General features: G+C 35.4%; 1 protein-coding gene across 1 annotated transcript; it reads right to left on the bottom strand.

Moving 5' to 3' along the window:
• Positions 1–10,271: 10,271 nt before the first annotated feature.
• LOC145663567 (uncharacterized) lies at positions 10,272–19,081 on the bottom strand. The gene is made up of 4 exons (XM_081729674.1): positions 18,901–19,081; positions 15,567–15,948; positions 11,618–11,737; positions 10,272–10,398 (listed from the first exon to the last, which is right to left on the bottom strand). The coding sequence occupies exons 1-3, from the start codon at positions 19,066–19,068 to the stop codon at positions 11,643–11,645; spliced, it is 645 nt and encodes a 214-aa protein (XP_081585800.1). The 5' UTR covers positions 19,069–19,081; the 3' UTR covers positions 10,272–10,398; positions 11,618–11,642.
• Between the last annotated feature and the right edge of the window lie 1,624 nt (positions 19,082–20,705).

Below are 20,705 nucleotides of genomic sequence, written 5' to 3'. Positions count from 1 at the left end.
CAATTTAGAAAAGAAATTAGTTTTATTAAGTAGGAACGGAGAACCCATCGACATAGACAGGGAAATTTATGAAGAAGCTAACGGTATCTTTAAGAACCTCTTTGACACAAGTAATGAACCGTTACCAACGAATAACGTTATTTCACTACCAGAAATTCATGTTTGTTTATTTGGCAAGGAAGTAACTTGTCTATTGGACACCGGAGCGACCTGCTCCGCGATCTCTAAGGAATTTTGGGACACCGTCTCAAATAGCCAACCCCCACCCGCATTTTTAAGTGCGAAGAATATAAGGGTAACGTCGGCTTTTGGAAATAAAGCAGCGACACTAGTAGGCCAAACTCTGTTAGTCATTGTGATACAAGGGAAGGAATACCATACGTTGGGTATTATTATTTCAGGCTTAAATAGATCTTTGATACTAGGTTCCAACTTCTTTACAGTAACTCGTGCCGTGTTAGACTATGACACCGGCCTTCTACATCTAAAACATCCACATGATGTAGAAGTAGCATTTAGATCTGTAGATTGCAAGACTGAAGATCTAGTAGTTCGATGTTTGGAGTGGAATGGAGAGTGCAGCAAACCATTTAGTTTAATGGATGAAATTGAAAATGTTAATTTTAATTTTTCCCCGAAAGACGGAAGGCCATAAGGGTTAATGCACATGATGAGTCTAAGACCTCCAGAGAGCAGGCAACTCGTGCACCAAATTTGGATGATGGAAGATTCCCAACTGCCCAAGAATTGGCGAATCACGTATTCCCACCAGAAGAGTTAATGAAAGTGAAGACTCGCGCCTCCCATTCAGAGATAGAAGAGTTTGTATGGAACTACTCAGATCTGTCAGCCTCACAGAGAGATAGTTTGAAGGCTGTGCTGCTCAAGCATCAAGCTTTGTTTGATGTCAAGCCAGGTTGCATAGCTAACTACGTGCATGAGATTGGAGTAACGGACGAACGTCCAATCAAGACCAAACTTTATCCTTACCCTAAACGCTACAGAAATTTAGTATCCAATGAAATTTCGAGATGGCTCGCGTGGGGTGTGATCAGAAAACAGCCTACTGCATATATCAACCCACTCGTAGTGACAGCAAAGAGTGATGGACGTATACGAGTATGTATCGACGGTCGAGCTTTGGCTAAGATATCTGGTGATTTATCTGACCGACCAATGCCTCCCTTGTCTGTTCTCCAAGACATCTGCGATAATTCTTGGTTCAGTTGCGTGGATGCAACTGAGATGTTCCTTCAGATTAAGGTCAAAGAAAGTGATCAAAAGTATTTAGGATTTTTACATGAAGGTATTTCCTACGTGTTTCAGAAATTACCTTTCGGTACAAAACAGAGCCTTGCTTCATGTGTTCGAGCACTAGATATGCTTATTGGAACTGAAGCGCGAGAGTACTGCGGCGCGTATGTCGATGATCTGATAGTAGCCGACAGGAGCTTCAGCGAACATCTTGTACACCTCGACAGAGTGTTGGGTTTACTCACTGCAGGTGCCCTAACTCTCAGGCTGAAGAAGTGTAACTTTGCAAGAAAGAAATTAAACATAGTTGGTCTCGAACTTTCTCAACACGGAATTGGTAAAGATCCGGAGAAAGTGAAGTCGGTGTTAGAGTTCAGAACACCCCGGAACGCGAAGGAACTGCGTTCCTTTATTGGCTACTGCCAATATTACCGTTGCTTCAGCAGGAAATACTCGGAAGTTCTCTATCCGTTGTTCAATCTGCTGAAGAAAAATGTGAGGTTCAAGTGGGAACCTGAACATCAGGCAGCGATGGAGAAGATCAAACAGATCTTCCAAGAAGAAGTTGTATTGAAGACCGTCCTGCCTGATAAGCAATTGATACTAGAATCAGATGCGTGTGATGTTGCGTGTTCAGCTCTATTGTACCAGCGTGATGACAATGATGACATTAGGGTCATCGCTTTCACATCACGTGTGTTCAACGCAGCACAGAAGAATACTCTGTGACCGAGAAGGATTTTTATGGACTTATAGATGGGGTTGTTAAATTTAAGCAGTATTTAGTAGGAACTAAATTCAAAATTCGCAGCGACCACCTTGCTCTTAAGTTTATCCTGTATTGTAGACTTACAAACCAGCGCATCACCCGGTGGGCGATGTTGCTGTCCAATTTTAATTTCGAGTTCGAGTTTGTAAAGTCGAATGAAAATTTGAGTGATTATCACTCACGGTACCCTCCTCACACAGAAGAAGACCTCAGTGTTGCACGGAAGCCTATCCTCCAGGAGTCGCTGATGACCATACTGACGGAAATTCCTTGTGAGTTGAGAAAGATGATAGCCATACTACCGAAGGTGCAGTCTTCTGACCCTGTCTACGGAAAGATCAAGAAAGAAGTAGAAGACAAGACGAACTCACCAAGAGTGAATGGTGCTTATCACCGTTTCGAAGTTTTGAACGGACGCATATGTAAGCGTGACCGGGAAGGAGTTCGCATATGCATCCCAGAAGTGTTAGTAACTCCACTGCTCGATCATTACCATTCAGATCGAGGGCACATGTCGGCCAGCAAGTTGCTTCCACTTCTGACAGAATTTTTCGTATGGCCAAAGATGAGAGCAAGCGTGAGGAGATATTGTGCTTCCTGCGAATTATGTCAAAAGAGCAACCCTCCCCACTGTTATCGTCCGGGACCACTGAATCCCGTCGTCGTAGAGAAGCCAGTCTACCTGGTATGTACAGATTGGCTAGGACCAATAACCAAAGGAATTGGGGGAGTCCATTACATTCTTGTTTTCTATGATGCTTTTTCAAAACTTATAGGTTTATATGCATGTAGAAATCAAACACTGCCACCGCAGTAAGAAAGCTGAAGGACTATTTGAAAGTAAACCCTAGTGTGGAACTCGTCTTGACAGACAGAGGGTCACCTTTCCAGTCTGAACGCTGAAAAAATGAGTTAGCAGACCTTGGTATCAGGCACATAACTTCTACTCCATATTATCCCCAGGGAGAAATGGCAGAAGTAGCAGTAAAGGCAACCGTACGTCTACTGCGCAAATTGTGTCATGACAACAAAGATTGTGGCCCAAACACTTGGAGAAAATAGAGAAGTGTTTGAATTCCGCGAAACACCTGACCACTGGCGTGTCAGCCTATGAATGTCACTTTGGACAGTATATGTCTAGAGACATAGCCAGGCTCTTCGGAATCCCAGAAGTGGATCAGCGCCATGGCGTGGAGTACTACATAGATATCGCTAAGAAAAATCACAAAAAGAATGCTGCTGCATGGAAGAGAAATTTCGACAAGCCACACCGTACAGTAGAGTACAATGTGGGTGACCTTGTATTATCTAGAGTTTTTCCAAAGTCGGATGCTCTAGCAGGTGTTTCTAAGAAGCTCCTACTCCTATTTTCTGGCCCATGAAAAATTGTCGCTACCACGGGCAAAAACATGTACACGCTAGCGGATTCTGCTATAGAAGAGGTCAAAATGACCAGAAATGCTTAAATACTGAAGAAATATGTTGCTAGAGAAGAAGCAAACAATGGTGGTACTGGTGCAATAGAGACGAAATAGATAACTCACACACGAAGCATCGAAACCCGGATTTGACAATTTGTGTAAATAGTGTAGTGTTATAGTGTTTATTTTAGTGTATTGCTTGTATTATGGGGAACTTATGTATTCAGGTCAAATAAAGTAGGGCTTCCTGAATTCTCTGCATTTAGCTTTTTGTTTATTTTTCTTGTAATGATGTTTATTGTGCGTTATTTTGTGATTTAATTTGTATGTTATTGTGTGACTTATGTAATATTTTGCTTATGTTTACAGAAACTTAAAATGTGCCCTCATTATGATCTACGTCCTGTATTAGTAAATACAGCACCTAGAATCATAGGGGGGAATTGTAGAAGCGCGAGTTCCTTCTCCTTCATCTGCATATCAAAATGCAGATGAGGGGCACATTTACATATCATTATTTAAATAAATTAATTTGTAGTAAAATTAATTGCTTTAAAATTAGCGTGCATATTAAATATTGTCTTGTGATTATAAATAAAAATGGGTACACACCGAGCGTAATACGGAAGTATTAATACAATATTATTGTATATTGTATTTAATTATGTATGTTACTTCCTTTATAGGCTAATTAACCTTTATTATTGCGTGCATCTCATTTACTGGGACATTGTATTGTATATATTACATATGGAAATGAAGTGAGATAGTTATTAAACTGTTCTACATTCGATTAATTAAAGAAGAAATCAAAGAATATACTATGGATTTATGCATAGTCACTTGAATTTTGGGTACAGAGCTACGTGGACAGAGTATTTTTTTTGGCGACTCTTGGCTGCATCGAGAACTGCATGTGAGGTCCATGACAACTCACACTTGAAGAAATCACTAAATGAGCAAGAGAATATGACTCATTACATATAGGAAGGATCCTGTTCACTTCCTCGTGGAAAGCAATGCTGGTTTGGATACATTGCTGACTGACGCTCAACATGCTTTGTTGAAAAAGTTGTAAAAATTTTAGCGTCAACATGATAGATTTTAAATTTGTAAAGGTGTGATTTCTTCGCGTTTTAAAAGAATTTCTCGAGTAGCAAGCTCAAAGCGTCATTCCACCCCTCTTCACCAAAGTTCGTTACCCCGTCAGCTAGCGGACCTAAGAAATTTTCCCAGGATGCACAGCAGCTTTGAAAAATTGTATTTTGTTTTGATTTATTTTATATGTAAAATATTGATATTAACGTATTACGCTCACTAGTTTTTGGAAAGACCGTTCTAAATTCATGACTATATTAGTCAACGTGTTTCCCTTCGTTCAAGACATTTGGCTCTTGTATTTTCAAAATTAATAGTAACATAAGATGTTTTCTTCTCTCTCTCTTGTAAACATGGCTACAGGTGTTGGTAGCAGAAAGTTTGAAGGGAAGGCAAAGGAAAAGAGACTTCCTTCTAATACCACGAGAGATGACAGTTCTGTATAATAATATCAATGTATTCTGTGTATATTTTTCTTTGTTTTTGTATATAATATCATGTGTTTCTATTATGCAAAGTGTTGGTTCTGAGTGAAAATAACTAATGTTTATGTGTAAATGCTATAGACTTCTGTTTTGGTCAGAAGCTTTTCATAGTTACCGCCATCAAGCTGAGGGCAGCACCTCTCATAGGTGTCTGGCTAACTATGCCGTCAGAAGCAAGTTTCTGTGGTCTGTTTGCAGGAGACCACCCAGTAGATGTTGCCCACGGCATCAAACCCTTTGTGGGAAGATTCCGAGAAGAGCGAGTCCCGCTTTTCTTGGAATTTCATAGTTTAATAACCTTGTTCTGTGGCTGAACAGGGAGTTGTTTGATAGATCTGGAGGAGTATACCTCGAACGATCGTGTGTGAAGTCTTCAATACTTCTCAAGTACCGGGAAATGTGACCCAGGAAGGTGAGAGTACCGTTCCCCTGGATTCCTGTGTATTATTATACATGTACCGACATGTATCGGGTACTTATTTTTTCTAGTGAACAGTGCTAATACCCACCTATTTGATTGTGAGTTACCTCAAGTGCATTCGAACAGTGTCAACCTTAAAATTTTGAAAACTACGTTATACTCAATTGCTACATCTGAACATGATAGTTTCAAACATTAACTTAACTATAGCCTTGTAGCTATATTTTGGTCAGCAGTACCAAGTAGCCGTTATTCGTCTATAAACTTTCTTAGTAGCACAGTGGTGCATTTCACTAATTCCCAATATGGAATTGGAATTTTATATTCAAATCTCTATTAGAGGGATTTCTGGCCTGTTACGCTATTATGGCAGTGCCATCCTTGGACTCTAGCACAAGGAAACAAGCAGTAGCTTAATTTGCCTGTTTTACTGACCTTTCTTATGTCAGCTCCAGCGTGGTTTTGACTATCCAGCGAATCTGAATCGCCAAGAACATTTCTTAGTTTTAGTGGAATGGGAATGTGGACACTACCTTGGTGATTTTCCAGCAGGAACTGTGCGTCAACTTACCGAATGAACAGTGCAGCGAATATATATATATATATATTGATCATTTTCTTTTTAATTTTTTTCACATATCAAGTGTGTATTACTATTTATGTGCTATAATCATCCTCCTCTCTGAAAGACAGTCAGAGACAGTGAACTTAAAAATAATGAGGAGTGCATATTAAAGTAGGGTAACAGATCAATTAATAGATTTAACAGATCTCCAGTTAAAATCATTGTCATCATTTTTTTTATTTTATAAATTTCTCAGAGGAAAAATTTGTGCGAAATTTCAATTAAGAGTGTGTGTGTGGTGCACCATAAAGAATAGAAATTCAATATAAGTGTATCTCAAATGGAAGTGTTAAGTGTGTTAATTTTCACCAATGGTCTACCAAGGCAACAATAAACCTTCATCTATCCAAGGTATTTCTAGAGGTCTGTTTTTCCTGCATGGTGAGTACCTGATGCTAATTCCTATGTTTTGTTTTCAGGAGTGTGAGTCAAGGAAACATTTCTCCTTGTCTTTGTACATCTGACCATCTCCCTGAATGGGGCCCAGGGAGAATTACACCCAAAGAACTAACAGAACACAGTCATGAGTATATAGAGTAATTAACAGGCTGCTACCTGTTTGTTTTTGAAACTAGATTTTTTTTCTTTCTTTTAACCTATTGTTTTAGTTTGAAAACTCTCTATAAGTAGCTTCCAGACCATGACTGTAGTCCAAGAATACCCTCAGATCTTTTGTTCATTTATATTCATTTACATATGCTCTACCGACTATTAAGAGTGGCAGTGGCGGCTTCCACAGGAGATCACCTTTATCTCCAAGCAGGGAATTGTGTATGCTGACGCATTTTTTTTGCATTTTATGTAAATTTTAGTATTATTTTGAATATCCCTAGCCACTCCACCTTAATTTTATCATCTTTATTGTGGTGGTGTTTCTCTGGTATGCTAAGTTTAGTCTCTAGCTACCTGCACCTCACACCTAGGATGCATAACTTCTGGGCTCCTACAAGCCTACTAACGAACCTAGAAATATCCAAGAGGAACTTATATTTGAACTGTAATTACTATTACTATTGTATATAAGAAATGTTATAATACAAGGTGATTGGGAACGTCCAAAATTTCTGTGTACCATTTTCATTTCTATTCAAAAAAAAATAATTTTGCAATATATAAAGAAGTTTTGGTGAACCAAACTCCTTTAAAATCTGAAAATCTTAGGGGCTCCGATGAAGCAGTGTAACAGGATTACAGACAAGGTGAAGAATGTTAGTACCCGGCTTCTAGTACTACGATGGGGTCGAAGTAAAATAGTGAAAAGCTATTACTGGGGCGGATCCAGGTCCGACTTCTGGGGGAGGGCGGTGGGTTGTCATACTGCTACTTTTAAGGGCTCCAAACTTTGTTATGGGTTTTATTTATATATATAAAATAAGAACGTTTCCTCTTCTGGGGGGGCGATCGCCCCCCCCCCCCTGGATCCGCTCCTGGTCAGCAGTAAAAAATAAGACTATCAATATGATAAAGACCAACCATCTGGAAAAGACATTTTAGTTCTAGATTCTAACAAGTAGTAAAATCACGTACTCCCTCCACCACTAAGAACGAAGGGCAGAAACAAAACCAATGATGCTACTGCTTGCCAAGAGGTAGGCTTATGTATTAAAGAACAAAAGAAAGTTTGGTTCTAATTCTGTTGCGAGTTAAAGCTGGAAATTCAGTACTCGTGAGGATGGTATGTCAGCCAAACACTCAAATTTTTCTTAGTAATAAACTTCAAGACTCAAGAACTAGAAAGTTCATCACTGAGTAATTAAAAGCTTAGGTCTTATGCTAGGTCAATCAGGTACAATTGGATGATGCAGAACCAGAGTGAACGAACTCCATTTTCAGCAGATTTTGAAATATTAATATTATCTGATTCTTGAGTTGGCACACTGTTTATGCTGGTACAGTAAAACCTGTCTTCAACGGACCCTTTATTAAACGGAAAACTGTCTTAAACGGAAATATTTCACGGTCCCATGAATTTTGGAGAACAAAACGTGTAAAAGCCCCTTCATCAAGCGGAAACTGTGTTACGCGGACAATGGAAAGAAAAATAAACATTTAACGGAAAATTCTGAGTTCCGGACTACAGCGTTTAGATGTTTCGACATTCTGTGAGACATATACATTACACTGTTTGCGATAAAATGTTCGTTCTTTTGTTAAATATTTCTGGACAGTGTTGACCTTCATCAACTACTACTCATATTCACTCCCACAAATTGTTCTTAATCCCCGCAACTTAATCAAGAATAATAAGGAATGTCGGAAAGAAGAAAACGAGATAGAGGAAGAAGAGGAATACGATACCGAGTTCCAAGAAGAGTGTAGAATAAATACATATCAAAATGCTCTCAGAAGTTTAAAGGAACTGCAAAACTTTGCCTTACGGAAAAATGATTCTGATTCACTTAGTATAATTTCTCAGGCTAAAGTGTGTGCGGAAAGCCAAGCAGCAATGCACACAGAAAACCCTGCTTGGCTATTAGAAAGATAAAGAAAACGTGTGCATAGCATATTTTGTATTCATTTTAACTTTTTTGTATATTTATTCGTTGAAGAAAGAGTACTGTAATCGAATTAAAAAAAAAGAAAGGAAAGGTCTACCTCCACTAAGCGGAAACCTGACTTTAACGGAAATTTTTGCAAGTCCCGCTCGATTCCGCTAAAGACAGGTTTCACTGTATAATGAACGCGTTGTAGCACTCGTAAAGTAGTGTACTATCGTGTTAAAAAAAAAAGCGAGGCTTACAGTAAACTCATAAGAGTGGAACTTTATCTCTAGTTTCTCCGTTGTCTACTTCATGGCGTTTGGTTCACTCTGGTTTCTCACTACTCAATTATAAATAGTATTGGAGAGCTGAATGAAGTTGAAATAAATTGTAAAATTTTTCTCACGCTTGAAATTGTGGTAATTATGTGTACAGCCGTTTAATATCAGCCTTCCAACTATGCTCGATTGATGCACAAACACTCTCTGGCTGCTAGTAATCTTCATCTGATTTGCCCTAAATTAGGGGTTCTCAACCTTTTACACAGGTGTACCACCAACGCATATTAATTATTGATACCATCATAAGCCGGATGTACCACCAAAAGCCGCTCGCGTACCACCAGTGCACACATACCAACTATCTTGAGAAACCCTATCTTAAATGAAAATACGAATTTTCCCTTTTACATTTATACACTTTGCGGTTCAAGAAATTGATTTCCTAAGGCTAATACGTCTCCTACAAATTGTTTATTCTGAGAATGATTCATCAGAAAGAGTACTCGAGAACGAAATCACCCTATCTTATTGAAACTCATCAATATTGTGTATTCCTGATCTGTTTAATACTGGAATCTGAATTAGTACATTTGTAAGAACTAATTTCCAGTGACAGCATTCTCCTAGAAGACGAATAAGTCTAATAAATACCCGATAGAAATGATACACCACATATAAACGTTTGGGTTGACACGTTTGTGTTTCAAGTTCGTGTGGACGGGTCACATGAAAAGTAGCCTTATCGAAAATACAGTTAAATTCTGCATTGTAGGAAGCCTGGGCTCGATTTCCGGTGGACCCCATGTCATTCGGATCCCACATTGAGCTGTAGGTGCACGTTTCGTATAGTCTTGCTGCTGAAAGGAATGCTAAACTCTAATCAACTATATTACATTGTAAACATATGGAAACTTATAGTTTCACTTGTGAGTGTGTGTGTGTGTGGAACTTTATTTCTCGGTAACTACTGGCCAGATCTATACCCAATTTTGTGAGCAAATAACCCATCATATAAGAAATAAAGATTGCTATATTTAATGGCCGAACTCGAGTAGGAACAGGCTCGACTTGCCTTGTATGTGATAAACTTTATTTTTCAATAACTGTGGCCAAGTCTGAAGGAAATTTTCTGTATAGATAGCCCATTGTCTAAGGAATAAATAATACTAAATTTGTTGATGAAGCTTGGCCAGAGATAGGCACGACTGGGCTTGATATTCTGTGACTTCATGGAGCATCCACTGTTGACCATTCATAGGACATATCCTTGCCAGGAACTATTCTTTTCCATGAATATATGCTGAGGACTTTCATAAGATAACGCGTAGATCGTTGAATATAGTAGATTTGACATGGATATTCAGTGAACATATTGGAAACGAGTTTATAATGGAATTTTACTTAACTATCTACGAATAAAAGCACTTTAAACATCAATGAGATTAATATAAACTGTTTATTTCACTATTAAAGATGTACAGAAAATTCCAAATATTACTGAAAGGATTATGTTTCTTGTGAGATATTCCAGTATGATCATCGTCGTTGAAAATGTGTGAGATACCTGAAAAGAAAGAAAATTTAATCAGATTATTTGAAAATTATTGTCAATTTCATACTTAGAATAATCTAAATATAGGCCAATATTAAAACTATGAAAGAGAAAATACGTTAATATTTTATTTTCCATTTTATTTTATATACGTATAAACATAATACTTTATGTCAGTCAGATTACTTATGTACTCTTATATCAGGGCATAAAATTTCCAAAACCAGACAATTAGATTCAGGATAATCAATTTTGAATTGGACTATACATGTAAACCAGATTACTTACGTACTCTTATATCAGGGCATAAAATTTCCAAAACCAGGCAATTAGATTCAGGATAATAAATTTTGAATTGGACAATTCATATACATGTAAACTATTCCTACTAAAAACTGGTCGCCAGCTCTAAATTTTAGTCGCCAATGGCGACCTGGCGTCCGGAAATTGTGCGCCCTGTTTCATATTATAAAGTACTGGTAAGATCAAAACTAGAATATGTTTCGGTGATTTGGAACAGTCTAACTAATACTCTCGTAAACAGACTTGAAATAGTCCAAAAGTGTTTTCTTAGAATACTTTGTTTTAAGTTAGGTCTGTATTATTACTCTAGCACGTATGAACACTGGAAAACATATTATAAATTTGAATCACCGGCTAGAAATTTAAATGACTGTATTTGTAGCAAAGATACTTGATGACAGATGTAACTTGGACTATACTTCTAAAAAAGAACGTAGTTTAAAGTTCCAATATACGGTACAAAGGTAAAAATTTTATTGCAATCACATGATAGAAAACATATCTTAATGTCAAGATTTTTAACAAACTATAATAGACGCATATCTTAAAACGTGACTTTATATTAGAATTTTAAATATAACTTAGTAGCTATTTTAAAATTTTTACTTTTAATTTGTGACGTCTCAGTGTTTTAGGAACTGACATAACTACACTGTCAGAGTTTATCTTATTATCAATTCATATTAAAAGTTAATCATTATTGATCTCTTTTACTATATTATAGTGTTAAAATAATGTAATGTTGTAGAATATGAAACGTGCTGCATTTCAGTTGTTCTCAGCACGTAAAATATAGTTTATTATTATTATTATTATTATTATTATTATTATTATTATTATTATTATTATTATTATTATTATTATTATTATTATTATTATTATTATTATTATTATTAAAATATCAGAAATAACCCACATTTAAACTTACCTGTCTAAAACGTGAGCTCTGAACTTTATGAGATAGAGATGTCAGCACAGTTTCTGTATTCTTCTTGTGGTCCACAGCCCATACCAGAAGTACCATCACCGCAGTCGCCCCACCTGTTACCTATTAACATGAAAGATACATGATTAATAAGAGCAATAAGTGCGCGGCTGGAAAAAATGACACATTAATTGGAAAAATAAAATCTACCTGAGACATTTTATTGTTGATTTTTTAACTTGTTTGCTTTATGAAAACTTCATGTTTACTATGCGCTTTTCTCCCATTCATCAACATAAATGAATCCTCTTGTCATACTCTATAAATCTCTGGAAGTTTTGTTTGCAAAATTTTAACAGTAGATATCAGGACAGCAGTTGGCGAGCAATGATGCAGAGTTGATTTCTGTACTCAAAATAAACTGTAATGCCATTTTGTCTCGAAAAACATGGCTTACCCGTACATATGTGCAGGGCTATATTTAACACTTTTGCCGTTCTGAGCCATTAAAAAAATTACTTTTCCCTTAATATGAGTAAATATCGGCGTGTGTGGAAAATTTGACACAGTGAGAGTTGAGTTGAATTTCAGTTTAGCGTCCTTTTCAGCAGCGAGGCTATGTGAGACGTGGAACTACTGATCAACGTGGAATCCGAACCACAGACCTCCCGCCGGGAATCGAACCCGGGTCTCCCGCGCCAAAGGTGGGTACGCTAACCGCTTAGCCACGGAGGAGCTCTTGACACAGTGATAATCAATATAAATAAGCAATATTTAAATGGAAGTGGAAGATATATATATATATATATATATATATATATATATATATATATATATATATATATATATATATATAACATGATATATTTATGTTACATTGTATAATAATATATAAATGTTGGATTTTTAGGAAAATATTTGGTTTGAGAAGAAAATTCACCACCCCCAAAACTTGCCGCCTTGGGCCATTTGCCCATGTTGGCCAATGCCTTAATATGTGCTTACATCCTTTCTTCAGCTACTACGCCAATTACAAATTATTTTAACACATCACTGATATGAATGAAAATAATGTTGAAGAAATGTACATAATTAAAATTGTTGTTGGAACTAGAAAGACTTTTTGGTATAAGTTTTTTTTTTTTTTTTTTGTTCTGAGTCCTTATGGAACAACGAGGTTATGATAGGATAGGGCCTGTTACTAACATGGACTTTCGAACAACAACCAGGACTTAAATCCGATGCAGTTCATCCGTGCAGAGAACATCATTCAGGATCAATTTCCGCATAGTATAGGCTAGTCATTTCCAGCTCACCAGTGCATCACGTAGGAGCGGGTTTTTACGATAAAATCCGATAAGGGGAAAGATAAATTGAGGAAGAAAGTGCAGGAAACGACGTATAGGAGGAATGGGATGAAGCAAGATTGGCAGGGTTCGATCGATTATTGACAAGTCCATGAGTGGTATACTTGCAATACTATACTGAAGAATATTGTCATTAAGCTTTTCATTATAACTCTATCAAGCTGACAGTATACAGTATGGTTAATGAGATATAGCCCAGTATACTTTAATTTTAATGAAATATAGTTCAGTATACAGTATGGTTAATGGCAAAGCCCAGTGTACGGTATGGTTAATAAGATATAACCCAGTATACAGTATGGTTAATGAGAAATAGCCCAGTATACTATATTTTTAATGAAATATTGTCCAGTATACAGTGTGGTTAATGGCAATTAGCCCAGTGTACGGTATGGTTAATAAGATATAACCCAGTATACAGTATGGTTAATGGGAAATAACCCAGTATACTGTATTTTTAATGATATGTAGTCCAGTATACAATATGGTGAATGGCAAATAGCTCAGTGTATGGTATGGCTAATAAGATATAGCCCAGTATACAGTATGGTTAATGAGAAATAACCCAGCATACTGTAATTTTAATGAAATATAGTCCAGTATACAGTATGGTTAATGGAAAATAGCCCAGTGTACGGTATGGTTAATAAGATATAGCCCAGTATACAGTATGGTTAATGAGAACTAGCCCAGTATACTGTATTTTTAATGAAATATAGTCCAGTATACAGTATGGTTAATGGCAAATAACCCAGGGTAAGGTATGGTTAATAAGATATAGCCCAGTATACAGTATGGTTAATGAGAAATAACCCAGCATACTGTAATTTTAATGAAATATAGTCCAGTATACAGTATGGTTAATGGCAAATAGCCCAGTGTACGGTATGGTTAATAAGATATAGCCCAGTATACAGTATGGTTAATGAGAACTAGCCCAGTATACTGTATTTTTAATGAAATATAGTCCAGTATACAGTATGGTTAATGGTAAATAGCCCAGTGTACGGTATGGTTAATAAGATATAGCCCAGTATACAGTATGGTTAATGAGAACTAGCCCAGTATACTGTATTTTTAATGAAATATAGTCCAGTATACAGTATGGTTAATGGAAAATAGCCCAGTGTACGGTATGGTTAATAAGATATAGCCCAGTATACAGTATGGTTAATGAGAACTAGCCCAGTATACTGTATTTTTAATGAAATATAGTCCAGTATACAGTATGGTTAATGGCAAATAACCCAGGGTAAGGTATGGTTAATAAGATATAGCCCAGTATACAGTATGGTTAATGAGAAATAACCCAGCATACTGTAATTTTAATGAAATATAGTCCAGTATACAGTATGGTTAATGGCAAATAGCCCAGTGTACGGTATGGTTAATAAGATATAGCCCAGTATACAGTATGGTTAATGAGAACTAGCCCAGTATACTGTATTTTTAATGAAATATAGTCCAGTATACAGTATGGTTAATGGTAAATAGCCCAGTGTACGGTATGGTTAATAAGATATAGCCCAGTATACAGTATGGTTAATGAGAACTAGCCCAGTATACTGTATTTTTAATGAAATATAGTCCAGTATACAGTATGGTTAATGGAAAATAGCCCAGTGTACGGTATGGTTAATAAGATATAGCCCAGTATACAGTATGGTTAATGAGAAATAGCCCAGTATACTGTAATTTTAATGAAATATAGTCCAGTATACAGTATGGTTAATGGAAAATAGCCTAGTGTACGGTATGGTTAATAACATATAGCCTAGTTTACTGTATTGTTAATGAGATATAGTCCACTCTATGGTTAATAAGAAATAGCCCTAAGTTATAAATAACACTTAAGCTTTTAATTTTTGCTTAACTGGTACATTGACCAAAAATAAGATATGTTTGTATCAACCAATACAGCACATTGAAGTGAATAGAATTACATATTTCAGGATAAATTCAGATGCGTAGTTTTTGAAGAAACCAAGAAAAACGAATTTTTACAGCATTAAAATAGTATATCGTTTGTTGCTCACTTGATGCAGTTAATAGTTTCTTAAATTCTGTTGGTATACAATTCTTATTTATTTGTATAGCAGATTGTCTATTGTTGTGTGATTTCCCCTAATACAAACGGATATTCTATTTGTGATCGATCGGGTTTATCAGCATGAAATTGTTTCCCATTACTTTACACAATAAACGGTATATAGTGTTCGAGTTGCAAACTGGTTGCTAAAATTTTAAGTTCATTGAGACCTTAGACGGCAAAGTGCTGTAACTCATTAAATAAATAAATAAATAAATAAAAAGAGATTAAGTCATTTCCGTGTACTTGAAACCATAACTTGTTGGATGGCAAAATTGCGTATCTCAGAATTAAAAATAGGCCAAAAGATAACAGCACAAAGAACCGATTTTGTCCGATTTTTCTATGACAATTCTAATAAAAATCTCATTATCTCAAAACGTTTTAAAACTGACTTAATCCACTTTTCCATACTACGTTTCAATTATAGTTAGATGATCTGAAATATTATAGTTTATGAACTTATAAAAAGTTATGAAACAGTTAAAGTACTTACCAGTTCTCCAATACCATTGAAGGACGCAGTTGGTGCATGTAAGTCCCTCAGGCAATTTCAAATCTACAACATAGTCTCCAGCGACGTGCTCTGTCATTGTGAATCTGGTGCCAGAGCCATCAGCTAATTCCAAAAGATGTTGGTCGAAGCATTCCTGTTCTTCCAGAGTGTTGGGGTCATTTCTTGCACAAATTCTAAACTCGAACCATCCAATGTGGGGAGCTACAATGGTCAAAGTGGTAGAGATAGTTTGACCCGCTTTGTATTCACCAACGATGATTCCCTTGCCATAGGTGCCACCGGATTCATTGGGTCGTGGACGGGGTAGAGAGTAGTCGTCACCACATACTCCACATTTGCCTCCATTTTGGTCCCACTGAGCCTGAAAGTAGAAAAAATGACAGTTGAATTTTTGGAATAGTCTAAATAAACAGTGGCGAAGCGTACTATGAGGCTCTGAGGCCGGGCCTATCCTGTTTTCTACTATATATTTTCTTTGCCTTTGGTTTCTTATAAAATAAAGTCAATACTTCAATATTTCTGTTTGTTTTTTTGGTAACAAAATAGTAGGTTGGAAACACTTAGAGACCTCTCCGTCTGAGCCTCATCAGCTCGCTAGAAACACTTACAGGCTATGCTACTCAGGAAGGAAAGTTATTATCGCTGGAGATTGCACACATTCTTGGGAAGATCGGAAGGCTCGCCTCTGGGAGTTTAGTTTTAGCGTTGAAGGGTTCTTTCAATGCTAATTTGGTATAAAATGATTTCCTTAACACAGAGTAAGAAGTTTCTGTGTAGAATTATGTATCTATATTAGGATTACTTGTTTAATTTAGGTATATACCCTCAGGAGTTATTCAGAGTAGCTGGTTTTTTTCTTTCTTTTCTTTTTTCTTTCTTTTTTTCTTTTTTTTTTTTTTTACTACATGAGACATGGTCCCTAATAGCTTGTAGAATATAAGTCTGATATAAGTCTGATAAATCAAATGATACCGTACAGGATAAAGTAATAATATTTGTGTATAATTGTAGTTGAGTTTTCAAAGAATCAGTGAGGTATTTACGATTTTGTTTCGGGAGGGGCTTTACTAACTTTATTCCTGGAAATGTGAAAATTCTGCAATATATAGAAAACAATAAAAAGCTACGATAAAATTTCGGAACCCTGGAAGTCACCTTGTTAAATATACCATTGCATTAGAATACAATATTAAATATCTTGTGTTGATTCAAATTAAGTTTCTTCTGAGAATTAACATTTCTAGTGAAGTCATTATCACGTGATGCATTAATTAAATGCAGTATTGTACTTACTTTAAAGTGGGAGATGCAAGTAACAAACGCTTATCCAAGAAATTTGAAAACTAACCGTAAGAATGAACTTTCTTTTTCTCTCCCTCCAGTTTCAAATATGCAAGAAATGAAAATAGCAAGTGCGGAGAAAATTCCATACGGAAGAAAATATCAACTGCACTTCAAAATATTTGTAGTGAAGCTAAATGGAAATATTCCACTAATACAAATTGCATGTTTCCTCATGTAAATATTTGTTAAATAATAATAATAATAATAATAATAATAATAATAATAATAATAATAATAATAATAATAATAATAATAATAATAATAATAATAATAATAATAATAATAATAATAGACTACTTTTGTCGTCGTACAACTTTTGTCATCTAAGGAAACATTTAATAAGCAAGAGGATATACCAAGTCGAAAATCTTTAAAATGGAAATACTGTAGTTTTACACTGGTATACAAAACATAAATGGCTCACTGGTTACAATAATAAATGTACTGTTTTATTTGTTTGATGTTGAACTTGTAAGGTAAGCTTTTGCTTATATAAAGATTAATTCTTTCTTGTTAAATTAATAATAAAAAAGAAACTATGTATATATGCACATAAATTTTACTCTAAATAGTGTTAGAAATACAGCTAAGAAAGTTCTTTAAAATAAATAGATTCGATTCGTTTTGTTTTTGTTTAACTCAATAAGGGAAATAGAATTCTGACTATAATTTAAAATATTTTATGATACATTAAATGCTATTTGTGTTATTACCTAGGTAGTTTATCAGGCCTACCCTACTTGTGGGATTTTTCGCTTCGCTACTGTAAATAAACTGTTGGGAATATGTTTGGATCCGAAACTAAACCAGAATGTGAATATCAGAAGTTTATGTAGGAAACTATCTAGATATTAACAGTTACCGAAACACTGCTTCTTGGGACAAACTTTAAAAAAAAAAAAAAAAAATCATCTACGGTTAAGTATAACATTGAGAGGTAATTTACCTGGTCAAACTACAGACAGAAGAAAGCCATAAGAGCAATAAAAAGATCACCTGATACTCTGATATAGATATCTTTTTAAGGAAATACAAATCGTGATAGTTCTCCCTATGCATATTTATAGTTGCCTTGTGTACATTAAAGAAAAAATTAGGATAGTGTTGGTTATTGTATTAGTATACATCTACATAATAATAGACATTAAGGTGGTTTAAATGCTTTCAGATACATAACAAAAAGTTATAAATATACAAGCATCGAACTGTACATTACAGTAGTGTATGCATTATAACGATTTCCAAAAGTGCTAAAATAATTTCTTTCTAAGTAGTTCGATAGTACTGACGAATTTGAAGAAAGGTGTAAATTGGAACTTTTTGTTTCATTTTCTTTGAATATTAAACAAAGAAACTGATGACACTGTCTCTTGCAACAAATGGTATTTAGTGATAATAAAAATATTCTATTCTATCATTTGTGATTTACTCTACCCTTTATTAAATGGAAAAGCTTTTAGGTGATATATTTTTCATAAGATCCAAGATAACGTATTTTTAAAACACTTCCTCGCAAATTATTGAAAGTGAATCCTTCTTAACGTAAAATCACTTCCATTAAGGGAGATTTAATTTGCTAATTTTAATATTGAAAGCAGTTACTAAAGATCTAAATTTAGTAATAATAATAATAGTAGAAATATATTTTTTTAAAAATCCGGGGAGATTTGTAACAAAATTTCAGATGTTAAGGAACCTGGTGGGAAATCTTGTTTGTGAAACGAGCCAATCTATGCAGTCTTTAATGTAATTTTATACAAAGTATTATGTTTCCATTCACGTTTGTTGATTATACCATACCTTAAGTAAGGAAGCCTATGCTTATAGACACGTAGATAATAATAATAATAATAATAATAATAATAATAATAATAATAATAATAATAATAATAATAATAATAATAATAATAATAATAATAATAATGTAAATATGATATTTGAAGTGAAATTATTTTGCCTGAGTCCTTACCCCCATGCCTCCGCAGTTCAATCCATTGTCATTGTAGTTGGGAGGAATATCGTAACCGAACCTCCATGCAGATGACCTCTCGGGAGGGTTGGACATGTATCCATGACCCAACACCTGGTGAACCAGGAGAAGAGCGCTAAGGCTGAACAGAAGTGCTACACGAGCCATTGTGAATAATTGTGCAACGGATATCTGCCTACTTTTATATGAAAACTGATTCTACAATACTTCGAGATTTATCAATTATCAGGAGATAAGAATGATTGTTCTAGTAATGATGAACGAGTTGCTAATTTTATTTGATTAAGCGCATGAACACTTTAATTGTAAAATGTAAAACAGGAAATGAATAATTGTAATCTGACAAAGAAGATAAACTACGAAGTTACATCTTACCTTGAACTTTCAATAGGATCTTTATCTTGAACGATGATGTGTCACGTGTAACGTTTCAGGTTATCACTTGTAATATCATTGTAAGTAGAAGCGGCGATAAAAAAAATCACCTTCTCCGCTGCAAAAATGAAACTGGAGCATCAATTTAACAGATAATTCTCTCCGCTAAACTCATCCTACTACATAGAAATATTGAATAATTTGAAGTCAATAAAGACCATTCAAAATCTAGAAATTGAAAGAAATAGTATCTGTAAAATACCATTATACAAACTCATAATAGTTTTCAAGGGCTTTCGTAAAGTATGTAATTTTCGGTGCCCAAAATTTATGAGGTCAGAAACTCTATACCTCAATTTCTCATCTGCAAGGAAAGACTTGCAAATTGTTATTACTTATTTAATAGACTATTGAAGACAGTGCCATGCCATGGGGGGGGGGGGGAGTGTGATGATGGAACCGGGCGCCAAATTAAGACGGGCGCAATATTTGAGAGGAAAAAAAGTAAAGCTAAAAGATAGAAAAAAAGAGAGAAAACTAGTCTTGACAATATATCAGTACAAACTATTATGTACTTAAATCCTCTTCCTGCTTTAGAATGTGGTCCTATAATCTTACTCATGTTAGGAAAATGCATGTGCACTTTTGTATATAAAATGGAAGGCAAAAGTAATAAAAAGTGCTCAAAATCAAGAACATGCAGCGTTTTTTTTTTTTTTTTTTTTTTGAAAATTTTCTTGAGCTTCATCGCGGCTGGTCTGTCGACCTTACTTATATGCACGGGGTCGTCGTCGTATCCTCTAGCCCCGGGCTAGCTTTTGGGACGTGATAAGGGAGGTCATTCTAAGCAAAAATGTCCTCGTTCCGGAGATAGGGTGGGGAGTACCTTTTTTGCCTCTTACACTTGCCGATTTTCGTTTGTAATATTCCAGCACATCCTGTAGTTGGGATTATGTTACATATTATACCTCATTTGAACGCTAATGAAACAGACTTGCAGGTGGTATACAAATTGTCACAGTATTGCATACAAGAGGGAAGTAACGAAGAGATTTTTTTTCAAATTTCCCTATAAAATTACCTTTTTAAAACAATTTTGCACAGTTCTTGAGTGGAAACACTGTCGCTGTAGGAACAGTATCTGATTAGGCGAAACTGATACTGTATACCAAAGATTCAGGTGAGGTGTCAATTTTTTAGCTTCATTAGAAGACTTAAAAATCGCATTCTTTCTGACTCCTTACTCTAATAACATAGCAATGTTCCAACTTTCCATAAATGACAATGGTTACGAATATTAATAAACGAATGATTTTAAACAATATTATTTCCTAACACACGAGAGCTCCACATTTCTATGCAGTAACATTAATTACAGTTCTGAACAACAGATGGCAGTCAGGCACGTA

The sequence above is a fragment of the Thermobia domestica genome, chromosome 11, assembly GCF_964235325.1.
Source record: "Thermobia domestica chromosome 11, izTheDome1.hap1.1, whole genome shotgun sequence".
Lineage (NCBI taxonomy): Eukaryota > Metazoa > Arthropoda > Insecta > Zygentoma > Lepismatidae > Thermobia > Thermobia domestica.
The sequence above is the reverse complement of the archived record's forward strand: the minus strand, read 5'-3'. Positions and strand labels throughout refer to the sequence as shown.